This window comes from Anastrepha obliqua, chromosome 1, assembly GCF_027943255.1.
Source record: "Anastrepha obliqua isolate idAnaObli1 chromosome 1, idAnaObli1_1.0, whole genome shotgun sequence".
Taxonomy (NCBI): Eukaryota; Metazoa; Arthropoda; class Insecta; order Diptera; family Tephritidae; genus Anastrepha; species Anastrepha obliqua.
Genome location: NC_072892.1, coordinates 38,880,855 through 38,901,095, shown reverse-complemented (window position 1 = coordinate 38,901,095; position 20,241 = coordinate 38,880,855). Strand labels below are relative to the sequence as shown.

The window sequence follows — 20,241 nt, the reverse complement described above, 5'->3', positions numbered from 1 at the left end:
TTGAAAATAAAACCACCAAATTAAGAATATGCATGCAGAAGCCAGCCAATTTATTAAAGTTTCATTTGCATTTAATTTGCCTTGTCCAGAGACTAACTACGTAACGCAATTTAAATGGGAATCCAATAACAATAGTTCTTTAAAAAGTTTTTTTGGATTCCATGATCAAGCAGTTTTCATTATATTGTCTATTGTACCTATATGCCGCTACTTTGATCTATTTAGCGAACAGTCTCCCATATATTCACGTGTTTTGATGAATAACTTACATTGCCAAAAACTGTTTGCAAAAACTTCAACATTTGCTTAAATTAATTTCATTAATTAGTATTTGCGTACACTCTGCATTGATGTGGTTGTTGTTGTAGCAGCATAAACATTCCACATACTTACATACGGGAAATGCTGCTGGAGTGACTGGCTGGGGAGTCCTTGGCCGGATATAAATCCGGGTCGTTTCGGTAACGTACAGACAGACGGTTCGTGGAAACTCTGCCTCAACCAGACACGTGAACAAAACTCAACTTTTAGTTTATCTAGAGAACTGAAAATAACCAATTGCCATGGGGTATTCATCATGATTTCAAGTGCGTAAATAATCAAATTTTAAGTAATCATCCGTCAAAACACATAAATTTATAGAGAATCTAATTAATTGTAAATAGTTTCTTGATTTTAAACTAAATTACATAGTTAGTTAATTTGCGGTAGATTCCACAAGTCGGTTACAATGAAAATTACGTTTTTTAGCTTCTTTGTTTATATGTAAGTGTGCTTGCTGTACATGTGTATTGTGAGTGTTTACTAAATTTAAACATAATGATAAATGTAATATTTAAGTATAATTAGATGTTAATGTTTAATTTTTGTTTTCATTGCATATACTATTGACAACTATAATTATTTAAATATATATGTATGTTGTTTTTTTTTTGTTTTTGTATTTCTTGTTTACTTCCAATATGAAATCTAAAATTTAACTTGCCGATAAAAAAAATTAAAAGCATAAACTTACACATACTGTTAACAATGCACAATCGCCCCTCCCTCACCCCGTTCCCCTCCCATTCCCTGGTTGTGCGCAAAAGAAGTCCGACAAAAACAACTTAGACATAGCAATGAATTGTTTATAATTTACTTTGCTGTTCTTCGATTTTCTCTACTTTTTGCATTTTATTAAGAGAAGCAAAAAATTAATAGTTATATTCCAAATGCTGACAAATTTCAAATAATCAAAGTAAATCAAGCACACAGCTAAATTGCCGTTGATAAACATAGGTATATGTAAATTTTTTCAGCTTCATTACAATGGAAAAAAACATTTGCATATTTATCGAAATGTATGTATATATATGTATATGCAAATACAACACTTGACTGCTCTTGAAATGTTTCGACACAAAAATAGTCAGCAAAGTTGCAAGTTAGTTTACTAAGTATTCAGTTGTGTTAAAAACAAGAAAAAACATATTTTCGCGGTCATTTTTTCTTGGCATCACTGTTTTACTCTCTTCCAACTGTCACTACTACTAAATGTGTTGCCTCCTCTAATATTTCTGTCTTTTAGTCTATAAGTAAGTGTAATTAAAACTGGGGGAATTATTTAAAACTATGGCTCCACCACAAATAGGCATCAGTATCCGTACACTAAATATTAATGTAACGCAGCATACATAAAGCGATTGTGTTAAATCAAATGTAGAAAAATTTCAAGTATTTTTCTCAAAATAAAGCGGCGAAAATCCGTTGATTTTTACATTTCAGTCACAACGTAAAATTACCCAACCGTTTTTTTAGTTAGTCTGTTCGATATTCACTTGCTCTCGCTACCTCACGGCGCGGCGATTTCGTTCACCACCTCCACCACGATCTTCGGCACCGCCGCGCCATTCCGGATCGTTCGGATCATCGTCAGCGAATGGCTCACTGTCTGTGGTGTCCGCATCGCTGTCACGGTGTCTACGACCCAAATAAGCTTCATACTCATCGTCAATATCCATCATGCGATTTCGTGTAACACCGTTCAAAGCGCCATTACCACCACCACCAACACTAACAGAACCGCCTTCAAAGAGATCATCGTCGGGCGCTAAATGATGTTTTGGATAGTCGTAATCATCGTCTTCCTCAGCCAATAACATCATCAAATTGACATCATCATCATCGACCTCTTCATCCTCGTCAGCGCCATGAACACCGTTCTCCAACGTATCATTAATTTTAACGCTCGCATGATTGCCACGCCGCCGCCCACGACCACCGTTGACACCTTTGCGTGAACCAGCATTATTATTTATTCGCTGCCTTCTATTACTAGTTACATCACAGTTTTGCGTTGTTGAGGCTAACTTTCCGCGCCTGCTACTCACCGCCAACCCATCGCTGCGCCAGCTAGTGCGTTGACGGGGATATTTGGAGCTACTGACGACACCGCCAGTGTTATTACAGTCTTCTAAATACTTTGAGTCGAAATCTAAATAATGAAATTCGATAGGCATTGCCTTAAGCAAGCCTTCGAACGCCTCATCGGTAAGTGGGAATTGCAAAGGTTCATATGGTGGCACAAGCTACATGTAAATCGAAATGAAAGTTATGAAGGATTGCGAAAGATAATAAAATAGTTGTTATTTCATACCTCTCTGGAATCTGGTGTGGAGCTTCGTCGCTCCAGTTCACGTTCTTTTTTCGTAGACGTTGTGCGCCGACGTTCCAAACGTTTGATCAAAACGTTATTATTGGTGTTATTTGGAGTACTGCCGATGGCACTTGCTGGAGGGTGATTACCTAAGAAACAAGATTGTTTATATGATTGGGGTCCAAATTTTATTCGACTTACTTGCACCGTTTTCGCCTGCTTCCGAAGAAATCGTATCCAATGGATTAAGCGGTGTAGACGGCGCCAGTGGTGAGGGAATACTCTATAATTATGAAAAAGAGGAAATTATTATATAATACTTATAATTTTTTATTTTGCTCCAAATGTACCTCCTGATCACCACCGCCTAGACTGGGTGTTTGTGGCGCCGGTGAAGTGGGATCTGGCGTATTGGCGCCGCTTGATTCTGCGCGACTGTCGATTCGCCGGTTAGCTCGTGAACGCGTACTCCACGGGAATTTCAAATAGGTTTTGAATTTTCGACGCTCTTCAGCCAGCGCGCGTTCATGCTTCAACATGATGGCATCATCAGTGATGTCTTCGGACTCAGACGCTTCATCATCTTCTTGAATAACAGCGCTGCACTTCAGCTGCGATTTCATTTTCAAAGTCGCCATTGCTTCTGATCCTGGAATTTCCGTAATAGCGAGAGTTGCATCGCTTACACCTTCTGTTTTCGCTTCAACAACGGCATCTATAACCGTCTTGCTGAATTTTTCATTTTCCGATATAGATTTTGTTTTTAATTTCTTCACCAGTGGTTCGTCCGAGTCCGGGTCGTTTGCCGACAACGTATTTTCCGCTGTAATGCTCTTATTCTCAGTTTTTGTCACCGCATCACTGTGTTGTTTTAAAACGTTATTATTCTTTTGCTCTGAGATCTTTATTGAACCAGCAATCGTTAAATCACTTTTCGCTAAGGCGTCTGCTCCATCCTCTATTATCTTCTCGTTATTAACAGTCAGTTTTTCGGACACTTCGGTTATAATTTCTGCTGCTGCTGTTATTTTTTCTATAACCTCTATTTTCTTTCCTTCCTCCTTAGCATCCTCAGCTGATTTTACAGATATACCATCACCCGATGGCTTATTTTGCTCCAGTATATTTTCACTTCCATCGATATCCATTCCTTCGCCGCCATCAGATTCGGTTATTCCAGATACAACTGGGTCCAAAGTTGATGTCTTTGAAGCACGTCCACGATCTTCCACAATAACTCGCCATCTAAACATATTGAGTTAAGGAAGATATAATATTGGTGTAACAAATTAATAAAATATTTATATAAAATTAGAAAATTTCAAACATTTTTTGTTTATAATTTTAAATAACTTACAAAAAATTTGGTTGGAAATAAATATTCAATATATTTTTAGTTTAAAACATATATTCCAGCAAGTGCTTGCTAAGGTGCTACTGTAGGAACTGCTTGCTGAGCATAATATCATGTTCCTAACTGGGAGCATGGATGTCTCACTAAGCAGGTGTTGTATTGGAGACACCAGCAGACAACCCCTAACTCTCCTGATTGCAGTATTTGGCAGATCTAGAGCTTTATCCATTGAGTATCACTGGTTCCAGATGACCAGATAGGAACTGCATTACCTTAAATGTCGCTAAAAACGTTTCTTTGCACTACCAGCTAGCGACTTGAGGGTCTCAGTGGTCTCAGCTCACGATGAGACGAGTAAACTACCAAAAGTGACCTCTACCCCTACGAGCTGACGTCTGATGGTGAGAGCAGCACATGGCGAAGCAGATCTTAAAATGACAGCACCCGTTGCTCTGGTTGCATCTAAACGAAGACGACTTTGGAGGAAACTTGCTGCCTAAAGTTGCTTCAGTGACGATAGCCAAGGGGTGAAAATCAGCGCACTAAACAGGGTTAGTTTACCGAGTCACTCCGGTAAGTATACCGGCTGCCATGGGCGTATGGGCGGGTAATGCATGTCCACCCTCTTTTTCGGTCACATCTAAATATTTTGCCATCATGCTTATATAGGTGCAAGTTCACGGGGCCCTTAGCTACCTGTGGTCTCGAGTCAGCTCAATGAACGTACTTCATATGGAAGAAAATGCATGGCACTGTCAGCAGGAAAAAATCTCAAAAATCAAGTGTATTTTGTAGCCCTTTACTATTTGCACTTTATTACGGGCTTTAAAACTGTATACCAAAAATTATTCTGAAAATTGGGAAAAAGTTTGAAATTTTGGTGAAAATTTGCAGAATTTTCACAATTTTCATAACGTAAAATTATTTATATGGTTTTTGTTGTATAATGAATTAAACCTTTTTGAAAAAATTAATAGACACTAAATAAACAGAAGTAAAATAGCAAAAAGAGGTCAATATGTTGAGCATCTATTTTATTTTCCACAAGTGTACTTATATATATTTCTATAAAAATTCAGCTGTTTTTTGCGTATATTTGTGACCGGTAAAATGAAAAGTACATGAAGAGAGATATTTTATGCCCAAACGTATTAGAGCCGCAGCGAAGCGTGGCCAGGCTTACTAGTTATATATGTACATACGAATTTCAAAAGGTAAAAAGTGGAAGTCTTACATTGGACAACAGCTATAAGAATATATTCATAACAATTTGTCCAAAACACCGTAGTGCAATTGTGTTGTGTAAAAGCTTCAATATTTAACCTATTGCTTATCTCATGCGACCGCCGTAGCCAAATGGGTTGGTGCGTGACTACCATTCGGAATTCAGAGAGAACGTAGGTTCGAATCTCGGTGAAAGACCAAAAAATGAAGAACAAGTTTTTTCTAATAGCGGTCGCCCCCTCGGCAGGCAATGGAAAACCTCCGAGTGTATTTCTGCCATGAAAAAGCCCTCAAAAAAATATCTGCCTATTTCTTTACATCCTTCATAAGCCTTTTTGATCCGAGTTTCTTTTAAAATTTGGCGTTCTACAAATGAAAGAATCTAAAATTTTCTGTCACCTTTGAACAGCAGTAAACTCTTCTTTTCTAGAGTTTTTTTCCAAATTCAAGAAATGTATTCGGAAGTAATTCCATGGCTATCATTTGATGTTTCATGGTCCGACCGAAAAGGATAATCACTCGGCCACGGCGGGGAACATTTTATTATTTGTACACTGAATAGAAATTTCCCACTTACTTGGGTGTTGGTATTTCCTTGTATTGTAAAATTTCAACCCGTGTCGCTGCAGCAACACTGTAGGGTATAACAATGTTGTCTATATCATACGATGTTCGATTTTTAGATCTGCAATCAAAAGCATAAAACAAAAAAATAATTATTGCATATTTGAATTCCAGTTTGACTTTTAATGAAACGAATAGCAACCAAGGAGTAGTTCAAAAACGAATTCGATTGAATGGAAAAGAAAAACTCAATCACCTTTCGTATTTGTGGTAGTTGCTGCTGCCGCCGCCTCCAGCGCCTGCATGAGTAGGTGATGATGTGCGACTACGTGTCGCAAAACCATCCCAATTCGCATCATTCGATTCACCGGTGTGGTGCGAAGGCAAATAATTATTTTGATGATAGAAGAAAGTGTTGTTGTTGTTGACAAAGCCCGTTGCTCCGCTTGACCCTGAACTTTTACGATATTTGCTGTTGTGTTTATGATTGCCGATGCCACTGCCACTGCCACTGCCGCCGCCAACAGCACCGCCGCTGAAACCGTTACTGTTGCTGAAGATCAATGATGAATGTATTGGGCTGGGATTGTATGGATCGTAATTTTGCGAGGGATTGTCGCTTGTTTGATGAATGTAATTGTTGTTGCTGTTGCCACTTTGCTGACTGCTTTGACTGTGACTGCTGTGATTTGTGGCCACCGGCGATAAAGATCGTGGTGGTTCTAGCAGCACACCGTCGCCCACTAGATGATAGTGGTGCAACTTTTTTGAATTTTTTGCCGATACTATTTCATCAAAGCCAAAAATACCAATATACCAATTGATCGATTGTTTTAAAGCATGATGAAAAAATGTGTTGATAAAATCAAAAGTTCCATTTGACAGCATTAAAAAAACAAAAGTCAATTGCATAAAATAATTCGGTTTATTTCGAAAAGTGTGTTCATTTTCGAATAGTTATGTTGTCACGTAATTGTTGTTTTGTTTTTTTGTAATGTTTTAGCATTTCAGGTAAATAAAAATATTAAATGAAGATTGGCGCAAAAGACGATATTCACGTCATTTATTTTTTCATCAAGTTGAGCGAAAATTCAAATCATTTGTTTTTTTTGTTTTTTGTTTGCGTTTGGCGGCAGGCGGCATTTCGAAGCGTCAGGAATTATTATTTAAATGCAGAGTATGTAATCAATCCGATCAGCAGAGCAGATTAATATCAGAATGGCATTTTTCAGAGGCAATCGGTATAGTAGAGTCGTTTGAATAAGGAGCAGATCAGTTCAGATTGCAACACAAAATGGAAAGAAAAAGAGATGCAAAATTGTTTTTGTTTTATGTTAATATCAATTATCGAATTTTTCATGTTTACAATAATTTACTGTTGGCCACAAGTGGCGTTGTTGTAGTAGACGTAGACAAAGTGCCAGTACCGTTTCCAACATCGCATGCCGGCAATGACGTTGATGTTTTTATCGCTGTTGCATATGCGCTAGCCACTGATGCATCCGCCGACGCTCCACCACTCCCACCACCGACTGTTCCTGCTGTTAAATTAACCGATGAATCTCCAACAAGGCCAGCTGTAGCTGATGGTAACGCATTAGTTGGATTCGCTGTCGCTCCCGATGCCGCCGCTGCCGCCGCATTCTTTTCTTCTATAGCTAGTCGATCCTTTTTCTTCGTGTAGCGGCGTTTGACGGCCGGTTCATTGTATTTCTTGGATGTATTATGCCCAGCTGCACGTTCAGCCTCGCGTTCAGCTTTCCAGACACTTTTCGCAATGCTCTTTACTTGACAGCGCATAATGCGCTGCTGCCATTCTGGCATACGGGCAATAGCCTCCAAGTGCAAAGTGCTGCTAACGTCTATGAAAAGTTGTAAAAATAAATATTTTTATAGCACATCTATTTATGTAATATTAAACGGAATTTTTTCTAAGGTAAAATATGCAGTAACTAGAATAGCTGTTTGGAATCAGCACGACAGTCTTTAAACTAGCCAGTTTTTTTTTTTGCCTTCGTCACAATATCAATGCAAGCAGCCAGAGGGACTTTTGTACGCGGATTGTTTACAATTAGTCACATTTGAACAGACAACTAAGGAGAACACTTAGTGTAAACTGAAATTTCACAGAAGCCATTTTGATGGGGGAAAAATGATGGTCTTTTATGCTTAAAGTTATTGTTATTGATGTTTTCTATGACCAGAAGAACGACTTATAATAAAGGCATCGTCAAAATGGTGTTGGTAACGTAATTTACGGTTAAGTCATCAAAGAATTATATATTTTATTAAGTTTTCTTAAGGAGATTTTGTTATGGCCCCGCTGGACCCCGATAAATGCCCGGTCATATGGACCGAAAAATGAAAAAAACATATCCTCGACCTCGTCACGTTTTTGTGACACCAACGTTGTGAAATACGTAAGACGTTGCCGTATATTATTGCCATCACTGTCTGGAAACTATTAGAAAATTCTCATTTTGTAGTTTACGCTTAACTAAAGTTCATGATCGCACTCAACTGAAATTTTTGCTGCACCAAAGTGCGTTAATTCGCTTTCTGAACAAATATATACAAAGAATTGATTCGAATTTTTTTTGCTATTTGGTATTTTGAACGTCAAAGTAGCATACTTCTTTGTTGTTGCTTTATTTACTTCCTGATTGAAATTTTGACATTCAAAATACCATATTGCAAAAACCAAATACATGTACATTTTTTTTTGGTCTAGTTTAAGCCAACTCCTTGTATGAATTCGCATTTATTCACTTCAGTGAAAGCGTCTTTACATATAAAAATATGTTTTAGAAGGTACTTTCAGACATTCTTAACTGCAGTCAATTTCTTGGTGGAAATGGGATGTAACCCTTGTGACTTTAATTTCAATTTATATCTTACAAACAAATACTATACGAAATATTATATTACACTCACCTTCACGAAAGCTTAAAACAGGATGATAACCGGGATCAAGTAGAGATATTCTATCTGCCATCATCATTGTATCTGGAGGATCTCGAGGTGCCGTCGGGTCTATTCGTCCCGTACACAACGCACATGGATTAAGAGGCCACTGACAGCCACATTTTATGTTGCTGAAATGATAAATAAACATTAAATAAATATAAAGAAACAAAAAATAAACATTTAACTCTAAAACGAGTATAAATCAGTAACAACCACTCACCTTGGTCGCGCAGCCTTCTTTGAAATGGTATGGAGACTTTGCGTTTGGAGAAGTTTTCGTTTGCGGAAAAGCGATGACATAAAGCCACGAGTACGCGCCGCTCCTGAAAGTCCCGTTTCATCACTTTCAACAGCATCAAGTTTACCACCAGTGCTGCTTAACAGGTTCCCTTTATATCCATTAACAGATGATACTGGTGTACTGTTTGCAGTTATCTCAATTGATTTGAGATTACCACCATGAGCAATTGCATACTGCTCCTCTGAACCACACACCACTGCACCCTTGGTTCGCACAATCTCCTGCCGCAGTTCAGTATGTTGCCGTATTTTAATTTCTAAATCAGCAATTTGTGAAAGCAGCCATGACCAGCGTGCGGCTATCGCTGCTCGATCCCGAGAATACCGCCAGGCAGCACGTTTGGCACTACATAGAAACAATAACAATATCTTTAGTTATATACAAATGGCTACTAGATATATATATTATGTGCGAATATCACTTACATAGCCAGTGGTTGCTGCATCTGATTATTGTATGTAACCATTTCGTCTGCAGATTCACCACCAGAGCTAGATTCCGTTGCATCTGAGTCCATAGCCGTCTGTACTTCTCGCATCTCAGTTTGTAATAGTCCAGCAACTTGAGCCATCTCTTCACTGACGTTTATGTCGTAATGGGGAACCACAACTTCGCCTTTACGTTCGACCGGTGATGCTATTGAGGTTGCCATAGTAGACGTCGATGCAGCATTTTGCATTTCTTGCAAAAGTGCCTTTTTGGATTTTCGCGGCACTTGCATATTCGCGGCGCTTAAGGTGCTACTCGCGAGCCCTATACAAAGTTGTTGTGCATTTGAAGACTGTTCCAAGCGACGCAACATTGATGACATTTGAGTTGAAGCCACCGGATTTTTCTCCTCAGCCCAATTACTGGCAGGTGGACGTGCTGCTATGACACTAATTGCTGTGTCAGTATGCAAATGATCAGATGCGCTGTTTATTGCGCCACCTTTACCAGCGGATATACGGGCCGTCCATTCAAATAGGCCAGCTATCTCTTCGCTGCAATGCTTGCTCATATAACGAGATTGAATTTTGCGCATACGCCGCAATAGGAAATCGATTCTATGTTGCATATTTTGTTGATTGCGTTCGATTTCGTTTTGCATTTCCTTTATAGAGTTCGGTTTGGCCGATGTGGATGCTGGCTGACTGCTGACCTCTTCATAATTGAGGGTATACTCCTCGTTGAATAGTACATTTAAGTCGCATAGCGTATCAGCGCCAGCACTACCATCGAAACCTTTAAGCACTTTCAGCACTTCTTCTATGTCTTGATCCTCCAGCTCACTAGCTCCACTTTCTTTCATGAAAGCCGGTGGCAAATTCGTGCTGTTCATTGTATTCACTGATGAGGTGCTGCTCTGCGGCGTAAAAGTGTTTTGTTGCTGCATATGCTGTTGTTGATGATGTGCTTGCTGTGATAATGGTGTTGGTGGGGTTTGTTGCAATTGCTGCTGCAGATTTTGCACTTGCTGCTGATGTATTTGCTGTTTTGTAGGAGTGCGTGGAGGAGTTGTTGGCATAGTTTCAATTCCACCGCTAGCAATTACAGTATTCATATTTTCGCAGGTCGAAGAAGCCATCACAGTACCATCAAGTTGACTTAGCCGTTCTATTAAGTAAAAAGACCACAAAAATTATTTCAAGTTTATGAACGATATTAGAGCTACACAGTAACATAGTCCTATTAACTATATCCTTCTAAAGATTGGTACATACTCTAACTTCTGTTTTTGAAGCATTTTTTGACACACCTAAAAATAAAAAGTTGTACACCAAAGGGTATTGTCTTTGACATGCATTGTCTCAAAAGCCATTTAAACTTTTAGGCTGCAGCCAGAAGTATATAAACATACATTTTATGTATTTTTAACAAATTAACATGTAACAATAAATTCATTTTATTGTGAAGAACTTAAAAAAGATGATGCAACTCCACTTTTGAAGATAAAAAAAAGAAAAAATGTCTACTTGCGCTGGCAACACTTTATATGCATTTATTTAGTAAGCGCCATTATTTTTTATCTGCTATTATTTTCGTGTTGTGTTTATGCGAGTGTTTTACATCGTGATATATTTTTTAAATGTTTTGACAAAAACCAAATAAACAAATCTCAAAAGGTATTCAAAAGATGATTATTAAATATGGGTAAGAAAACAAAAGCACTCGCAAAATAAACGAAATTGTCTTAAACGTTGAAAAGGTCCAGAACTTAACCCCATTAAGGGAGTATATGCAGACCAAATTGCATGCAATAGTAAATTTGTTCGATCTAAACTGGAATACGCTGTTATTATCTCGAGACCGCATCACGATTTTCATATAAATCGATTGGAGAGAGTGTAGGAAATATCAATACGTTTTGCTTTGCACTCCTGCAATTTTTCTGATCCGATTCCGTCTTATAATTCTCGTTACCAGTTAATTAGTTTATTATTGTTAAATAATAGACGATCTCTTTTGGTTTTTTAATTTCCTCTCGACATCATTTGGGGTAAAATTTACTACTTGTCCCTTCTTGGGTTAATTGATTTTAATTTGCCAATTTTAATACCTTTGTGGTTTAGGTATTTTTGTATAGGCTTTTATAAAACGCTTTACAATACTAAATCTCCAACTAACAGAGCTTTGTCTGAGTTTAATTCCTTCTCGAGTTTTTTTCGGTCTAGACTTATCGGCATTAGCATTACATTAATATCTGAGCAATTTAACTCTAATAAACAATTAAATAAATAAAAAAATTAAGTTAGATTAAGGACGCTATTTAGAATATTTTGGAAATATTTATTTCTCGATGTTACAAACGACTTGGTACATTCTATGGCAATACTGCAAGCTGTGCTGAACGCCACGAAGGGTGGCCACAAAAAGTAATAATTATTGTATATTTTTTAATGAATAGACAAATGAAAAAGAGGTTTACACTTCCACCTCACGATTTGTTGTGCCTTTTAGTCATCACAGAACCTCAATCCAAAACCAGGTACCTCAAATAACCTAAGATGGTTTCGCTTTAAGTTAAGCGTATGTGATCTTTCCTGGCGGCATCCGACCGCGAGTCTAAACCTTCTGCTCGCTATAGCATCACATTTGAGAAGTTGAATAATGTAATGAATAGATGCGTATTAAAATAAGTTTAAAAGAAATTGTTTCTATTTCTTGAAAGGAAATAGAATAGCCTTTCAGTTACTTTTGATTGCAACTTTAAAGTTTTATTGTATGTCAAAGAAAAACCCTTTGGTTTAGAGTTTTTTTTTTTGCCTCACTGTATGCTGTACACTTATAAAAATACATATGTCCTAATTTTTTATGAATGTACGAATTTTTATATATTTCCTACTTATTTGTTCAGCATATACTCATACCTTCAAGATTATCTTCTACTTCAGAAGCGGTCATCGTCGAGTCGGTACTGATTGGTGGCAGGACGTCGACTGACAAAATTTGCAAACGCGTTGACCCTTCAGGTTTTTGAATCCTCGCGCTCCCTATTTGCGATTCGACATGTAACTCACCAGCTGGAATTGTTTCCGAAACCAAAGTTGAGTTACAAGTTGTTGTCGCAACGACATCGTTGAGCCTTTTCTTCTCACCCAGTAAAATTACTTTTTGTGCTTGCGTCTTTGCAATTGACCCAATATAATTTTCATTTGTTCCGCTTTGCGAACCGGATTCCATATGCTGCAGGTTGTCTATATGTGAAGCTTGTGCTATAAGAGGGCTTGAAGCTGAGTTTGATTTTCTCGCTTCTCTTCCACCAGTTTTGAGAGTGGCTATATTTTTTGTTTCTGTTGTCGTATTCGGTAATACGTTCGATCCGTTTTTCAATCCCGTAACATCCTGCAGCTGCTTACGTATGCAGATTTTAGTTGTGATGGTCTCTTCGATGTCGTTTGTCAAATCGGCCAAGAGCTGCTCCGTTGAGTTACTTTTAAAAGTTATACTTGTGTCATTGTTATTGTTGAAATTGGTTTCGACGTCCTTATGTGTTGTCTCACTCGTCTCTGCAACCGAAATAGCAGTTTCAACAAAATTTGTGTCATTACAGCTATTGACGTTTTTGTTTTGCAATATCACACTCAGTCCCATTGGCTCATTATTAGTTATATCGTCCTGATGCGTATTTCTGCTGTTGCTTTCGTCTTCACCGTCTGACGTAGTGGTACCTATGCCCAAAGTATTGTTCGTCGCTGTTGATGTATTGGTATCCTCCTTGACAATTGGTGGTGGTGAGACAAAAGTTGTGGGTGAGACGGCCTGCTCAAATATGCGTTGAAAAGCGTCTTTGGACCGTGTTACACGCGTTAAATTAGAGGCTGACGGTGACGGCGTCGGAGTAGATATTGAAGTTCTTCGTGGTCTTTTCTCCTTGTTCTCACTATTGTTACAGCCGCTGATTATAGGCAACGGTGTTGTCGACCCAGTGCCACTGCCACCTTTTGTTGAACGAGTCGAAGGTGTGAATTTTGCAGTCGAGTTAGATAGCTTTTCTGTGGGGCTCATTGGCTCGTTGAGCGCTGGTGCCATGCTGTTACTACCGGAAGCTGCTTCATCTGGCTTCTCAATACTCGCAGCGTCGGCAGCTGCTTCGATGCTGGCAAATACAGCGTCGGTTAATGCGCTATCGCCATTGCCACATTCGGCTATAGGCTCATCCTCAACGGCACCCCGACTGCTACCTACTCTTTGACTGCGCCTGCGATTTGCGCGCGTCGTCGTCTCTATTGACTTCTCAATTTTTAATGTTATAAATTATATTGATGGTATGATAATGCAACCGCAAAAGATATATGTCCTTCGGATAATATCCTTTTGCGATGTATCTACCCTTAAATCCTTTGAACTTAGTGCTCTTGCGCGTAACGAGGATGTCCCTTATCCCGTTTGTCGTCGCATGCAGTAAACTTCAATCTTCAATGCTAACCTTTTATCAAGTGATTAGGTACATAATGATGACTAATCTGCATAAAAGTATAAAAAATGTAATTAAAATAGTGTTTGTCTCATAGATATATCTCTATAAAATAATATGCATATACAGCGTGCGTGCGGTATTTGAGGACTACTTAAGAGTAAAACTAATGAGATTTTATTTTGAACAAAATTTAATGACGCTATACACAATATGACACAATATTAACTTATCTATGATATCAATCAATTTCACAATTAATTGCAGCCTTCAGAGAAGAAATGGTGTTGAGGATGCTTTTCGGTTTCACGCTTAATTACGTAGTAATCCAGGGGATTAAGATCTGCAGAGTTAGGAGGTCATAAGTCGGTGTTATGTGGTCACGAAATGTTTCAGCCATCAAATCTTGTGACGTCTTCACTTTGTGTGAAGGAGCAATCTTGCTGAAAGATGTGTGGGCTGTCATCGTGCATACTATCAATCCAGGGTTTCACTAATGTCTCTAGAACCGCGATATATGCAGCAAAATCTCCTCGAAGTCCTTCAGTATAGAAGTGAAATATTCTTTGTTGTTCACAAAACCTAAAACCATAATATATATATATATCAATATATATGTCAATATATATATATATCAATATATATGTCAATATATATATATATATATCAATATATATATATTATGGTTTCAATATATTTATATATATTATGGTTTCCCATAGTTCCTAGATGAAACATAGGGCCTCAACCATAATAACGGCTGAAAACTGCCTGTGTATGATAACAAGAACCTCTGAAGGATTTGCATTCTGCACTTGGTATTTTGGTCATGGTCAACATTTTTTTCGTAAAACAAAAAGCATAACATCTCAGGCGCTTCAGGTGGTTGTTTAATATTTTAGAGCGTATTTTGACATCGACAACCTATCGAATGTATTTCTGGCATCAAAAAGCTGCGGAGTAGGCTTAAAATTGTAGGCCCTCCATTTTTTAACAACATCAAAACGCACGCAACGAATAGCAGAAGGAGCTCGAACAAACACACAAGAAATATGTAGGCTCCACTTTTATATATGTATATCTAATTTAAATTTAGCAGACCCGAAAGTGTCAGAAAGTTTCTCGTAGTTTTTGCGTTTTGCAACAGTTTCTGCATCGCCGTCTTGAAGCAACACACTTAAGAAAATAAGAGATTTTTAAAAAATTCTGCGACGATAACTGCATTCCTCTTGATTTCTTGAGTTAAGTTGTAGTCCTCCATGTCTTATCTGGAAAAGAGAACAAATAAAACTAATGGTTTCGGGAAGTGATAGCCACATATATGCCTGTCCTCAAATACCGTATGTACCCTGTATCTGGGAGATAAATATTTATTCATCATAAATTATGCAACATACTTATAAATTTCTTAGAAATTCTTTGATTCCACTTATATTCACTGAAGTGAAAAACTGTAGTATGTTTAATTCAATACCCTATATCTTTACCAATTCAACGGCATTTAATTTATAAATAATAGCAGACAATTTTGCACTTCAGTGTGTAAGCGCAGATATATTTTAACAGCCTCGTGCAGACAAACCAAAATTCAAAGCTCTTACTAAAATACATTGAAGTAAAAATATTGAATTTTTAAGTTGATGTTTTTGTTCTAGTACATTATCAACCCAAGGCGGCCGCCGTTGAAGCTCTTCTTTTGGGTGGAGTTTGGGCTCCCGATGAGCGCCAATTTTGATCTATATATGTACCGGACCACTGGATCCGGATATGGTTTATGTCTCGTATCTCGTCAATAACGTCTAGGAGAGTCTCCTGACATGATTACGACGTGGCTCAAACCCTAATCGGGGTAGGGATGGCTCCTGCGGTAACACCTTAACAGCGAGCATAGAAGCCTAGCTGTGTAGATGTTGTAGGGGCGAACTTATATCAGTACTTTGGCAGATACCAAGCTTCATCCACCGCGCGCCACATGTGACCAAATGGGCGCTGCATAATTTGGAGCAAACTTTAGAAAGTTACGCCCAGTAACTTGGGTTTAACGACTGTCAGTGTAGGGTTGTGATTGACTTTAACTTTCTCCTTCATAGGGTGGTAAATAACGAGGCCATGAATTTAGTAGAGGAGTTCGAAATTCCTTGCAATGATGAAGCAAGAAAGTCTGAAAAAAAACTTACATTCTGGATATTGTAGCAGGTTAAACTCGTACCTATCCAGAATCGACCCCGACATACCAAACATATGGCCGGCATGTGAAGGCACCCCGCACGACATTAACCACCTTTTCACATGCCCCCTAAATCGACTCATCTAACACCCCTCTCCCTCAGGACCCATCCCGTCGAAACAGCATGTTTCCTGAGCCTACTTCTAGATGAGCCAGACGAAGACGACCGGTGATATGTCCGACACTGGCGGGGCTACTATTACTGTTAACAAACAAACAAAAACCGTTCACAACTGAACACAAGCTATTGATGCCATTGCCGGATAACAATATCGAAAAATGTTTATCGTGTTGGAACTGAAGGTTGAGAAAGCGTCACAATATAGAAATTGAAAAGGAACAATTACCACCCAGGGCATCCCTTGCATTATCTGCAGATGGTAAACCCATTTCGTTCGCTTACGTTGATTTACCAGTTGCTGAATCTCCAAATTGATGTCTGTAGTCTTACAATGGTTATAAATTGTATAAACTGTATATTGTAAATCATTGATAATGTAAATTTATGTAACATAAGAAATGATCTCCGGCCTGGTGTAGGCTTGAAAAGTTAGTCGTATTTATTGGAGCCGTCCTACGGTTATGAAGCGAGACGAAGAAACGGCAAACACAAAATGCTATATTGCATCCGATGATGCATTACTAGAAAACAATGCACCGCTTGCCTTTTCCAGCGGTTAGGCCCAGATGACCTTCAGGAAAACAACAACTCCCGGCGTTTATCGAGACTCTGAAAGATGCACCGACGTATTGCGCAGAGTACAGGCCGTGAATGCTGAGACCTGACACAAAACGTGAGGTGCACTCCCTAAAGTTAGAAGGCTTGAGATGGTCTCACCCCTTGTACTGATTTCAAGAAACCGCAGACAAGTTCGGGAGGAACTGTCTTTGGCAAACGCAGCAGGAATAGACTTCGGATTCGACATTAGGCTCAATGTCAGCCCTGAGGAGTAGTATTTGGAGCAACCTTATTGCTTACAGTTACTCCATTGAGGTGAGTTAACACGAGAATACATAGATGAACTAAACCCATTACTAGGCAAGTAAACACCATCCATAATCGCTAGTTGCTCACTGATGAATTCCAGGAAGGTCCTCTCAATTCAGTTGTTTTGCCATTGGTTCGAACGATCATCATGGGGAATGTTTTGAAAAATAATAAAACTAGTTTCAGTGTCTAATGTTCATTGTTCCCATAAATATAAATAACAACCCTCTTATAAGAGGCTTAGAACTCAGAATAGGCAGTTATGACTGTCTTCCTAAACATCGCTTGCACTTTACAAGTATTACTGCTATGCGAAAACCAACGGAATGCAATTGGTTTAGTACCACTGCAATTATTCGCATCATAAAAATCTGTGATGAACGATTTGCATTTAAAAACTTCAACGATTACGAACCATCGACCTTTCTTTTAAGCAGCAGGAACTTCACTTCGTATTAATGCAGCGCAATTGATGTTTAGAAAGTCATCTTAACTCACCACTCTTAAAACATTAACGATATATTTTCTGATTTCCCCCGAACTGTTAATGGAAGCTGGCCCCGCTCCGGGCACATCTAAATCCAGCCCTCTGTGAATATTTATAATGCATCTATGAGACATTATTAATTACCTCAAGGAGGATCATTTTAAGTACCGAATTGGGATTAAATTTCGAACACTTATTTCTATAATATTTTAGGAACTGCAAGCTTGGGTTTTATTTACGCAACCAAAATGGGAATTGCACAGTTGTTATACCATCAGTTTCGTGCATTTACATGTATATGTCCCAGCAAAAGTTTTATTCAACTTTTTAGTGCTTGTAGTACTAAATATAAGTGTATTTAAATAGTGCGCTATATTTATGGGTGTATCTGCTGCTTCAAATATCGAAAATTTATAGTATTCTACAGAAAGTACACAAAACAATAGACCCATTTGAAAAAAACCTTCGATAAATATGAGTAAATAGCGCAGACTGATAAACGTTTAGTAAACGTAATGATTAGTTATATAGTTTATAAAACAAAAACACAATGCACTGCACCACAACGAGTAATATTGGTAGCATATTGAAAACCGCGGCAACAATGATTTCATCAGCAGGAACTTCACGTGTGCCCAGACAAGGAGAATACTTATAGATAAATCGTATTTAAACACACAAATTTAAAAGCAAATTCAGCTGGTTAATAAATTCAATTTGTAAAGTGGTACATAAGTTGCGTTATTGACAACTTTTCAGCGATTTCGCAATAACTTAGATATTCCACATAAGCTTCATACACGATTTTGTGTATAATTTAGACACTTTAGAATTGTTCCCTTATGTATATTCCAAGGATATAGAATAAGCCAATATTCCCAAATTGAGAGACTTTAAACATATACCCTTCACTTCAAAAACCTTCTTAACGTAAAGAACACGCATTCGAGTTCACATCAAATTAGCCATACTTGATATATGCTACCAACTCGAGCAATGTAGTTTAGAGCAAAGCCATTCACAGTAGTCCACATTGTCGCGGTACACATCTCAACACACAATACTGCAAATGTTATTGTGAATTGTTTAAACGAAACAACGAGAAATGCGCACTATAACGAGCTACTGCAAAGTAAAGTTTTAAGCAAACAGGGGTAAGGTGACGGACGCAAGTGAGCGAAAGAGAGAAATAAAGTACTGCGCAACATCGAAATTGCTTTGAATTGGTCCCCTATCATTAAACCGTCCATACGCGCACACAAAGTTACGTTATGATTCGTGATAGTATGGTAGAATAGCTATGACAAGCATGGTACGGGACGTTATGTCTGGGTATATTCGACTTCTGCGTGCAGCGACAGCGCTGTCACCATCTTCCTTTATCGACGAGTACAGTGTTGGGTTTGTGTATGGGGTAGGATCTCTGGTTTGCTTCCGCGCACATTAAATACAGTCGCTTGTAATTGGGAATTCATATAAATAATTTCACCACTTTAAAATAGTTTTAACAATTTTGCTTGCTTTATATTTATTATTCGTTAAAACCCCTAGAACTTATAATCTAACACTTTATTAAAAAAAAATATTTTTCTTTTAAGTAGGCGTAATTCGTAAGCGGGCGTACCTGCGAATTTCTTTTTTTCGCTATTAGTAATTCAGAGTATTTTATATAATTTTATAGCATTTTTTCGACGGCATCACAAATTCATAATCGCGCCATACAACAAGAGGTTTGCTTTACTTTCGATCTTCCTCTTCTTCCACCACAAAACGGGAACAGAATTTAGTTTTAGTACATATTCTTTACATACGGCTATTTACTTTGAAAATTATTGTTGATACACTCAAAAATTTAGGAGAAACTATTACACATCTATCACATAAGTGATCTTCTTTCATTAGTAATTTTCAATTTTTATTCCTTGAGCACAAAATAATTTCAAATACAATGTTTAGCTATGGCCGCCTGTATTGTTTTTTTTTTTTTTTCTTTCCTTGTTCCCTTCTCGATTTAATTAGAGGCGAACTGAACGAATGTGGCGGCCACTGTGGATTAACATAAGCAAGCACCACGAGCCACTACATGGATAAAAACCAATTTAACAATAGTGAAAAAACATTTTTTCCAACCAAATTATCTTTCCGCTGCCTTTGAATTATACGAATTTAATATTTTCACTTTTTTCACCCCGCGCCCCGTGAAAACGAAATACACTACCGTTTTTATTCTCTGCGCAGCAAAACAATGGCGGCCGCGATAGATTTTCTATTCTGCGCTTTTTTCAAAAATTTTTTACTAAGTGTGAAATACTTTTTTCTTTGCCCTGCACAACCGAATTCGAACGAACACAGCCAACACTAAACCGACGTGTATCGTATCTCCGTCACACTGTCAATTAATAGTAGCTGTACTCGTTTTTCCATTTACTTACTCCTTTGCTATCGGCCACACAAATGCGCGTACTCGTTGCCGAAGTAACGAACTATAGGCTTGCCATCCTACTCTAGCATTCATTTCTCTTTCTACCGCCTTCATTCCTTTTCGAAGCATGGAGATGCCACAAATAGTGCTATGGTTTTAATGTCACATTCAGCAA

At 38.1% G+C, this 20,241-nt stretch overlaps 1 protein-coding gene across 4 annotated transcripts; it reads right to left on the bottom strand.

Annotated features, from left to right (window-relative positions):
* Window positions 1–20: 20 nt before the first annotated feature.
* Window positions 21–20,043, bottom strand: LOC129253527 (uncharacterized). Of its 4 annotated transcripts, none has more exons than XM_054891946.1 (12): window positions 19,269–20,043; window positions 12,396–13,991; window positions 9,471–10,641; window positions 8,965–9,390; window positions 8,712–8,872; window positions 7,154–7,639; window positions 6,034–6,562; window positions 5,791–5,898; window positions 2,986–3,880; window positions 2,837–2,918; window positions 2,636–2,784; window positions 21–2,567 (listed from the first exon to the last, which is right to left on the bottom strand). In XM_054891946.1, exons 2-12 carry the CDS (start codon window positions 13,555–13,557, stop codon window positions 1,827–1,829), a joined length of 5,910 nt encoding a protein of 1,969 aa, XP_054747921.1. In that variant the 5' UTR covers window positions 13,558–13,991; window positions 19,269–20,043; the 3' UTR covers window positions 21–1,826. The 4 variants fall into 4 exon arrangements, with proteins under 4 accessions (XP_054747921.1, XP_054747923.1, XP_054747922.1 ...); XM_054891948.1 differs by having other exon boundaries at window positions 19,775–20,043; XM_054891947.1 differs by having other exon boundaries at window positions 19,863–20,043.
* Between the last annotated feature and the right edge of the window lie 198 nt (window positions 20,044–20,241).

Bases quoted from the DNA above. Each gene is read 5' to 3' on its own strand.
- LOC129253527 (XM_054891946.1), bottom strand. From the start codon at position 13,557: ATGGCACCAGCGCTCAACGAGCCAATGAGCCCCACAGAAAAGCTATCT. The intron at 2,919-2,985 runs GTACATTTGGAG...TCATAATTATAG, and splicing joins TAGGCGGTGGTGATCAGGAG to AGTATTCCCTCACCACTGGC. The intron at 2,568-2,635 runs GTATGAAATAAC...ATTTACATGTAG, and splicing joins CCACACCAGATTCCAGAGAG to CTTGTGCCACCATATGAACC.